This window comes from Cynoglossus semilaevis, chromosome W (genome assembly GCF_000523025.1).
Source record: "Cynoglossus semilaevis isolate Cse_v1.0 chromosome W, Cse_v1.0, whole genome shotgun sequence".
NCBI lineage: Eukaryota > Metazoa > Chordata > Actinopteri > Pleuronectiformes > Cynoglossidae > Cynoglossus > Cynoglossus semilaevis.
Genome location: NC_024327.1, coordinates 8,536,963 through 8,547,656, shown reverse-complemented (window position 1 = coordinate 8,547,656; position 10,694 = coordinate 8,536,963). Strand labels below are relative to the sequence as shown.

At 39.2% G+C, this 10,694-nt stretch overlaps 1 protein-coding gene across 1 annotated transcript in view; it reads right to left on the bottom strand.

The window, feature by feature from the left end:
- Positions 1-4,359, bottom strand: part of LOC103397119 (drebrin-like protein A) — an 8,889-nt gene extending 4,530 nt beyond the window's left edge. Inside the window, 2 exon segments of the mRNA XM_025052699.1 lie at positions 2,964-3,027; positions 3,895-4,359. Of these exon segments, the coding sequence (XP_024908467.1) occupies positions 2,964-3,027; positions 3,895-3,986 (156 nt within the window). The 5' untranslated portion in view covers positions 3,987-4,359.
- Between the last annotated feature and the right edge of the window lie 6,335 nt (positions 4,360-10,694).

Here is a 10,694-nt window from a genome sequence, read left to right as displayed (position 1 = left end):
ACACAGCATTCCAAGACAAACACTTGCTACCCACAGTTAAATTTGGTGGTGGTTCCATCATGCTGTGGGGCTGTGTGGCCAGTGCAGGTACTGGCAATCTTGTTAAAGTTGAAAGTCGCATGGATTCCAGTCAGTATCAGCAAATTCTTGCGAACAATGTTCAAGAATCAGTGACAAAGTTGAAGTTGCGCCGGGGCTGGATACTTCAACAAGACAACGACCCTAAACACTGCTCAAATTCTACCAAAGCATTCATGCAGAGGAACAAGTCCAACGTTCTGGAATGGCCATCTCAGTCCCCAGACCTGAATATCATTGAAAATCTGTGGTCTGTTTTATAGCGGGCTGTCCATGCTCGGAAACCATCAAACCTGACGGAACTGGAGATGTTTTGTAAAGAAGAATGGTCAAAAATACCATCAACCAGAATCCAGACCCTTATTGGAAGCTATAGGAAGCGTTTAGAGGCTGTTATTTCTGCAAAAGGAGGATCTACTAAATATTGATGTAATTTTTCTGTTGGGGTGCCCAGATTTATGCACCTGCCTACTTACTTTCTGTAAATCCTATAAACCTCATTTCACTTCTTAAATATCACTGTGTTTGTTTGCTATATGATATATTTAATTGAAATTGCTGTTCCAAACAATCAATGATCCATAAAGGAAAATCTTGAAAATGATCAGGGGTGCCCAAACCTTTTTATACCACTGTATATAATTAAGATTCATGTATCAGACAGCACGTTGTAATCATCTTCCTGCATTCCCTCAGTTATTATGTCTGTTTTTGTTATTGAGTCTCACAGCATATGTTAATTACACAAAGGTGAGCAGCAGCAAAAAAGAAAATGAGCAAAGGACAAAGACACTGTTGACACCTGTGTTCTCGCTCTTACTTTATAGGTGGAATGTATTTTGTTCAAATTGTAGCTGCCTTCCTATACACTTTCCTTTAGTCTTAACTTTTTCTAAAAAAAAAAAATTAAGATATGAAACACAATCTTCAGATTTGAAATCTTCTAATACCCTGCACTGTATATAAGAATGTATAATAACCAACAAAGATCTGCTTTATACTTTTGTCTCTTTCTAGACTTGTGTTTGTAAGCTGTTGGTATGTACTTCCTTTCTATTAACTTACAAATATATAGCCTGACAAAGTACAAGTCCCTTGAAATGTTTTATGTTTTTTCCACAATGCAGTTTAACATACAGTTTATTTGGACCCATACATTACAGATAATTAAAGGAAAACTATAAATATTTGGTGGTAACATTTAACAGTCATATTCCAAGTTGTGGTGCACCTCATCTTTCCTGTCCGTATAGTGGAACGTGGTAGTCTAAGTAGAGGATATGTAATCTGAACTAGTCATTCAAACCCAACAGTTATTTACATTATCTACTATGGTCAATTCTAAGAACTGATCAGTGAGTGTCATCTGGTTGTGGCAACAACAGCTTATACTTTCGTTAAATGTATATTAAAAATTAGCAGTTAATGATTTATATATTTACATCTTGCCATTAAAATTCAATTCAAAGTATTGTATCTCCTATAGTTTATCTCACAGAGCACCTTTAAATTTAATGACAATGAAAGACATATTACCTCAGGCCGTAGTAATAGTTTCACTTTAAAACATCTCTAAAGCATCGCTAGTAAAACCGAGTGTTTCTCACCTTAGGTGAGAATTTAAAACCTAAGTTTGTTTGATTTATCAGATTTGTTTAATCATCCTGGCAGGCTATAATTAATACACACTTAAGTTTAGGGCATTATCATGTTGATGATTGCGGGCCAACAAAACGACAGCTGCAGTTCCGTGTTGAAACTGATAGGTGGCAACATTGGGCTGTTAAAATTGTAGAGATAACTAGTTTGACTTAACAGATTCCTTATCTAACAAAACAAAAGCCAAAATATTTTGACAGAGATGAAGCTCATTGTTACACGTGTTTTAGATGTCAAATACTCAGACACTTCCAAAGCTAAAAATTGCCAATGCTGCCACACCTTAAACAGGATTTTCCCCTCTGAGAGCAACGATTGATTAACGTGACATTAATATTTCTTAACTACACACCTTTAATATTTATGGAGGTGGAGTGTGTGTGTGTCTGGGAGCGCACAGGTTATACCCTTGTTTTGACAGTTCAAAAAGCTTATTTTGCAGACGCTTCAGTTGACTCAAAAATAGAGGAGCAATATTTGCATTTGCATCCTGCATGAAGTGATGCCTCATGACAGACTGACTAAATCCATCCAGGAGAGTAGTTTGTCAAGGTTATCCCACAAAGCTAATCAACGGTGATATGTGTGAAAAGTTGATGAGCCTCTTATGAAAAACTAATTGGGTAAAAAGAAGGAGTGAACCGTGAAAGCCTCTTGAGAAAAAGTGAGAGGTAGTAAAAGACGTTGATTTTTTTTTTAAAGAAACAGCCAAAAGAGAGATATTTTTAAAATATTTAAATACAGCGCTGATAATGATTCTAGGACTTTACATTCTTGTTTATGCGGAAGATAAACCAACCAAAGAATAAGACAAAGATGATATCTGGGTCTAAGGTTGTGAATCCGAATCTATCTGGACACTCCATCTTCATGGTCATCCCTGCAACTTTGTGTCTCTTCAAATTAAACAGACAGATAGGGACACGCAGGCTTAACGTGCCAATCAACTATGCCTTCTCTTTTGTCTTCAGGCTGTTTTCTTCCTTCTGTGTCTCTCATCAATAACACAAACCCTCTGACCAGGGTGTTAAACTAACAGAGAAAACTGCTAGCCCTCAACGTCACCCTCTCCTGGCTTTCCCTTTATCTCTTATTTAACTGACACAGTCTATCTTGCTGGTCGAACCTTTACATGTGAAGGATGGCTAAGGTGAAGTCACAGTTGGGAAATGCCACTCATGGTTGTATTATCAGCACAAAGGCCAACGACAGAAACCTAATCTGACCTGGCTGCTGGTGGCTTGTGACTTATTGGTTGAGTCTCTGCTGTCCCGCAGATCCTGGCCAACCCTGAAATATTTGGAGGGGAGGATAGGCGCAGGCACACACACACACACACACACACACACGCACACGCCAAAACATATGGGCGTAATTGCCTACATACCCATTTAAAACACAGCATCAGGTGTTCACTATTCTTAGCCCCCTCTACTGAAACAATCTCCTTCTCCTTGCAGTTCCTTGACCCCTGCCTGTCATTGTCTAACAAATAGTTTGCCACTACTTTTTGTGATTAATTATGTGTTTGGGAGAGGTGTCAGTTTGCAGGAGACAAAAATCTTACCGCAGCAGTCTTACAACTTTATGTTCAGCCTTCTTTATTTTGCAGTACAATAGCTGCAGGCACCTGCACTGAGAAGTGAATGAGACCTTTTATTTTTTTTCCTTTTTTGGCTTATTGTTCCGAAGGAAGCAACATGAAGGACAGGGTCACCATGTCTCTCCTCGAGACTTCAGGTTAAGTTGCCAGTTGTTGTGCCAAAAGACTGCCCAGTTGGAATTTTCCCTCTCCGAAGTAATTTGAAACCTCCAATTCCCATCATGCTCTGATTTTGTGAAGCCTCAGCAGAGCTATATAAACCAGTATAACTCCTGAAATACCTCTTTTTAGAGGTATTTCGTAAGCACCTGTAGTACAGGGGGAACACTCACTTAATGGATTAACAAAAATCTTCTTTCACCGATCACAGTGGAGAGTTGTTGGCAGCTTTTCCCTTCCGGGTTTTTTGATTCCCAAGAGGCATTTTTGCTTCTTTTTTTACGATACAATTCCTGCTCTTACAATCAGCAGACATGTGACATTGTGATCCAATCATGAAAATTGTTTTCTCCTATTCAGTTCACAAATGGTTAAATCTTTGTGTCCATTATGACGGAATCTTCATCGACTCTTCATCAGAATCTTTTGAGTGCCTGGAAACCACAAGGGAACGCTGAGAGATGGTATTTATTCCAACAGACCTCATACAAATATTTTATTTCTTTCTAATGAAAAAAATAATCATCCTTAAAATAAGGCAGCAGCCTTTTTCAAATCTCTTACCTCATCTCTGTGTTATTATCCTATTCAAAAAGTCTCCTTTCTCTTAATATCACATCATTTTTATTCACTGCTGGGGTTCCAGAAGATATATAGTCATCTGATTTGAGTTTATTGCATTTTTTTGCCCATAAAAATCATTTATAATTCCATTCAAGGAACTGACATTAAAAGTGTTTGCCAAAATGACCCTAATGTCTATTACTGAAATTAAAATTGTAAATCTGACAGGCACTGCTGCCTGCTTCTTAGGGCAAAATTGGACAATAAAAAATTATCACAATAAAGTTCTGAATTTTGAGATTTATAAATTGAGTTATAGTCTGGTTAATGACTTATATTACACGTGGTTACACTTTTAAAACATATTTTTATTTAGTTAGTGAGAATAATTCAGCAAAATTGATTCTATATTGTCACAATGTTGATGATGGCCAAAACATTGTCAGGTGTCAACAGTTAAAGAGTGATTGCAAGTGCAATGTCATAGATCTGGAATGGAGGGAGCTGATTTCTACCTTAAAGACAATAAGGGGTTAAAAGTTGGTTTGTAATACACACACGTACAACCCCTGTGGCACCACAATCACTGCCAGATGCTGTGGTTTCTGTCAGAGATTCAATTCACAAGTATCTCTAAAGGAGTGATGACACTCATCACTTTTAAAGGAAAATAATGTACATAAGCATACATGTACATTATATGCATGTGTGTTTGTGTGTGTGTATAGGGCAAGCCACTGGCGTATACAGGACACGTGACAGACCTGCTGGTGTTAAGACTAATTCACAGCCTGGCTTGAGGACAGCAGGCGGGGTAATGTGAGACATCTTTTCTCACACTATTTTAGCAAAGCCCCGGGACATTGTTGTTGTTTGTTTCTTGGCTGAACTACATGATTTCAGGTAAGAGGTGTACAAGTGAAGCATGGGATAAAAACATGGCATGTCTGTTTTTATTTTGCTTAAGTAAAACATCACATCGTTAGCAAAGATATATAGTGTTTTAGAAAAATCCTGCAGTTTCAGTACAGTACTGGAGTCATCTAAACCAGCCGACTTTTTACACCCAGGACTTGTGTAATTATTCAGTGGTTACTGTTCCAGTGATTGTAATAGTTAACCATGCAGATTTATAGTGGATGAGACATCCAGAGCCAGCCCTTGGCAGCCAGACATGGTGCCTGCCCCAGGAGAGAGGAATGATGGAGAGCAAACAGCTAATAATTAATACCATGATTACAAAGGCTGCAACAACACAGGGAGACAAACCATCACACACCCAGGCGGGGACCTGACCAAGACTGATGACACACTGGAGCACACACACCTACCAAGATTCCGCGATACACTGACACAGAGATGCACATACTGTACTGTATCTGCTGTACACACTGTCAATATTAATTTATGATGCTTTCAATGTTTTATATTCTACAAACTCTGTTCACAAATAGATAAGGACACTTTTTAAAATTATAGAACAGCATTCTATTAAAATTAATTTCTCTCCTCTCCTTTCTTCTACCATCTTCTCTTCTCTTCTCTTCTCTTCTCTTCTCTTCTCTTCTCTTTTCTTCTCTTCTCTTCTCTCATCACCTCTCCCTAACCCTCTACATTTTTCATCTAGAGTAGTGTTCAGGCTATTGAGCGCACCTGTACATGCTGTATATTGGCCGGACTTGTCTATAAGTCACAGGTGTCCACGTTGCAACGTTGAGATGTTTACAAAAAAAAATGTTTCTGTTATATCAAACTGGAGGTTTTACTAAGAGGAAATAATATAACCTGAATTAATATACACACACAAGCAGGAAAACAAATACGTTAAAGTAAATAGCTAAGCTGAACACTCAGCCCGGTGCCTTAAACGCAATGCACCCAAGCCACACGGGGAAGCAAGCCGAATGTAAATAAAGCCACGCAGATGTGCAGAGTTTTAACATTTTCATAATGTTGCCACAGAAAAGACTTTGCAGGTCCAGAGCATCTTCCACGAATCTGAAGAGGCAGCCGATAAGATGCTCAGAGTTGGCTGTTTACCTGCTTGGGTTTGATGCTGTTGCTGGCGTTTTAAATAAAAAAACGCTATTCTCTAAACAGTGCCTGTAACACGGCTGGTTCAAAAAATGATAAATGATTAAAATTAATATATAGCTGTCTACATGATGAGTCATTTATTGCTTTTTTTCACTTTTCCCATGGCTTGTCATCCGGAAATTACGGTACTGCTAACCAGGTGAATTACAGTACATGTGGTTGTAATTGGGCTCCTGTAAGACATTTAGAGTAAAAGAATCCTTCTTGCTAACCAACCACTACACCTTACCTGACATAATTTAAAAGCTCAGAAGGTCATAAAAATGTGTTTAAGTTGTAACAATACTCTCCAGACCCACTGTGTGTGTGGATAGATCATCCCTTCCTTTGCTGCCATTACTTAAGCCACACAGTAGGATAACAACATTAAAACGTCATGGTCACCCTCATTACCAGCTGGTCTGAAGGCCCTTTGATTTGTACGTGCACGCACCTGGCCCTTGGTGGCTTCCGTATGGGCACTCTTTCATTTTTTTTCTTCTGTTTTTTCAATATAGCCATGCTTCACATTACTATGAGATGAGGTGATTCTAATTTCACCAAAAACCTCAAGTATTTTTCTGAATGTGCTCGACATGTCCAGGATTTCCTACCATTGGAGGAGATGCAGGGCCAACATGTGTTTTCATTGCAGTTCAGTTTGCTTAACTCCTTTTGTATATACAGTATATACTGTATGTATTACTCATATCCTCAGAAGGAAGACAGAGATAGCTTGTGTGCAGTAATTCTTTATGTGTAAATGTGTGTGTGTGTGTGTGTGTGTGTGTGTGTGTGTGCGTGCGTGTGTGTATAAAATGAGATGCCAACCATGGAGGGATGTAGGGCCCATTGACCCACATCCCTTGGCCACCACTTCCTACCTCTATGTGCCAAATTGACTCTGTTTTCATTACTACAGTGGAAGGAACAATAAAGAGCTGATGTGTGGATGTGTGGTCTACTAACACAGCAGAGGCCTGGACAGCCCAGGATAGTTTGGACTAAGCTAGTAAGACATGGAGAGGTTTGTGCATGTGTGTGTGCAGGTTTGTGTGTCATTGCAGGCTGTACCTGACAACAGTTTGTCAGAAACAGTAGAGGATTACTACAGTAACGTTACATGTTTTGGTCCAAATCTATTTTAACATCTCTGCCTGCTCAGGTCAGGCAGTAACTCAAGTTTTAGCTCAGGTTTTCAGTGTTAACCTTTCTGCTGCATAGTCTACTCCGACTTCAGTCTACCAGCATTTTTCTATAGATTCCCTGATTTTCTCCTGGATTATTTAGCCAAGATATTCCTGACCTGAACTAGGTGTTGCATCATTGCAAGACACTGAAACGTGTTTTGATTGTATCTCCACTATCTTGTCTCAATCCCCTTGAATATTTACACCAAATGTAAATATGAATGTGAACATACAATAATCACATTGAAAGATAGTAGATCTGTCTTTTAGTGGTGCACTTGGTCCAAGACCAATTAAACTTTTGTCCGGTCTGTCTGTTATTCTTCCTTTCTGTCTGGCTGTCTCTGACTGTCATGGTTCCTGTTGCTCTTGTGGTTCCATACGTCGTGTTTGCTCCATGTTCTTGTCCTCCAGGGCTGTCAGTGTTTACTCCAATTTTTTATTATTGTGTCTCTCCATGTTTCCCCTTGGTTACTGCCTGGCCCATGTTCAAGCACTGTTAAAAGGAGATGGCTTTGGACTGCAGGCAGGCCAGTGAAATGCAGTACCAAAGCTATGCTTTTTGTAATTTTTCTTTTAGTATTTACCAAGCTTAAGCTTGTCTAGAAGCTTTTGTCTTTTTGTGTTTTGTTTGTTTTTACATGGGTCTAAAAATGACAATACCAGTATCTTCAGCTTTTGATGAAGTGGTTTTTACTATACAAGTTAACAAAAATGTAATCAGGAAAGAACCCACATTTTTTACTAACCTCTAACCAACCTTTAACCTGTCTACATTTATAGGTCATTATTTCAGTTGTCTCTAGTGGTGATTCCGACTTGATGTTGTCAGTATTAATCACAGTGCTCTCTCCTCTACTCTGCTTCTAACAGATGTCATGCAGTGTGTGTTTCGTGTGTTGTGAAAGGTGAAGCTTTGACAGAAAAAGCAGACAGTAGTGGGATGATTCTGTTGCACTGGTTGTGGCGTAGCACGCTACTGCATAAAATAAAAAAAAATCTTCTTCACACCAGGCATCCTTCTTTTGATCTCGACCGTCTATTTATTTACTGCCGCATGATTTAAAAAAAAAAAAATATGAAGAAAAGGGTAAAACTTTGAAATTACTTATTTATATTACATTAATTAAAAAAAAACATAAAAATGAGTGTTGGTAAAAGAAAAGCATTTCCCAACCCTTTGTTTCTTTGTTTGAGGGGAAGATGACACATTTGATCCTGTCTCGTAGTATTGCATGTCAGAATTTTCATGGCCTGTCACTCTGACAGGTCACAGCCCGTGAGGCAAAGGATCATGGGTACTGTATCAGACGCAGCAGGAAAGTCGAAGGCAGGCAAATTAAATGCACGACGTGTATTGTCTGTGTGTGACTGTGTGCCTGAAGGTGTCATGGTTACATAGGTACTGACCCAAAATGCAGGCTCAGACAACGGTTGGTGAGAGAAGGGGATTTATTGTGACGTGGGAGAAAAGGGGAGGGAGAGGGTCCGATAGCGAGGTGGAGGGAATGGCTGAGGTGAAGCAGTGGTTGGAATGGATGGAGGAGGCACGGAGTGTGGACTGTCTTGAGATGGTTGGTGGAGAGCAGGCAAACGGGGGAAGATGGTGGTGGACCTAAGCACAAGAGAATAGGTGGTTAGAGATCGGTCAGGAAATCAACAGGAAGCACAAGGAACAATAGTTTAAGGCGATCTGAACGTGAACTACCACAGTGGCTGAACAAACGATCTGACAAGGACTGGGAGGAAGGCCAGGGTTTATATGCAGTTGGAGTGATGACTTGATGAAAGGCAGGTGAGCTGAGGAACGGCAGGTGTGCTTCATCTGTGATTATCCAGGAGGGACCAGGGAAATGTGCCACGCCCACAACACAGACAGAGACAAGTAAACACAACACAAGGATAGGGAAAACAAGGGGGAACACAGGGAAACAACAGTCACGACTGCCATCGTGACAGAAGGGATGGATGCATGCCAAAGGCGAGAGCAACACCATGTCAGAATGAGAGCAGACGATAAATCACCTACACTAATTAAAACAGTCAGCTCAGCCATGAAACCATTTCCTTCCACGATTCCTCCACTCCCTTCCTTCCTGCTCCATGTGTGACAGCACGGCTGGGTTAGCCACAGTATACCTTAGACCAGAGTACAAATTCTGCTTCCTGGGTTTCCCCATGCCACTGTTTCAACTAGCAGTTTTATTCACAAATTTGATTTCTAAACCATGAATTAGAAACACAGGGATACATTAGCTAATTATAAAAGCCCAAAAAATCCTGCAAATCCCATCACACCATCATGGTTTGCCTAGTCATGACGGTGCGCTAACTAGTCACATGACTCCTGTAAATGTGTGTCATGTGTAATGTTTTAATGTTTTAAAAATGGCGCAATGAAAATGTTTATAACACATTCATGAGCAATTACAAATAAAATGTTTAAAATGAGGAAATTATGAAATAAATGGAGTGGCCACACTCCCAGACAATATGCTGATGTAGACTTAGACTGCTTGGAAAAGTCCCAGAATGCACTGTTCACTTTCATTCTCTCTTTTCAATCTTTATACTTATTTCAGCATTTTACATTGTATCACAACAAAACCCTGTTTTCTGTTCTCATAATTTCATTTAAAATTGGTATCAGCACTAATGATACCATTAGTACTTTGTCTTGCCCAAGCTGCAGACAATTATTCTAAATTTTTCTGTTGCCTTATTTTGCTCAATTTTTTTTTTCTTTTTTCTACAGTTTTGCTAGTGCTTACTTACTGTTGTCTGTTGGTTGTTTTTGGTCTTCTTAACAATCAATGTGACTCAATTGATGCTCAACTGTGTACATTACTAACATCTAAATATTTTAGTACACACTTTAATAGTAGTATTAATAGCTTGGAAAATGAAGGGAAAAAAATCCAATATGAATTGTAAAAGCTATGAATAAGAATAAGTGTTGTTTTTTTGTTTGTTTTTTTGCAAACACACTGGTTTTAGCAACCTGAAATTCTACATGACTGCAAGCAGGTCTGAAGGAGACTAACCTTATTGCCATGGTATCGATTGTATTAAATACATATCTGGATTTGCGATGTAATTGCCATTTAAGACTGGAGCTCTGTGTCCAACAAAGACCATTCAGTAGTTTAAACCAGAGAGCAGTCATATTACATACATAGCTAGTATGGAAATTATGATGGCCTCAGAAAGATATGAATAGAGCTCTAATAGTTGTGGTTTTGCCAGAACAATCCCGTTTAAACCAACAGTTGGTTATAGCATTGCCTTAAAATTGCTTTAGCTGTCCTCAACTGACAGACAAAAAGAGAACCACCTAGTTTCAGTGTTTGGGTCAAGCTATACGT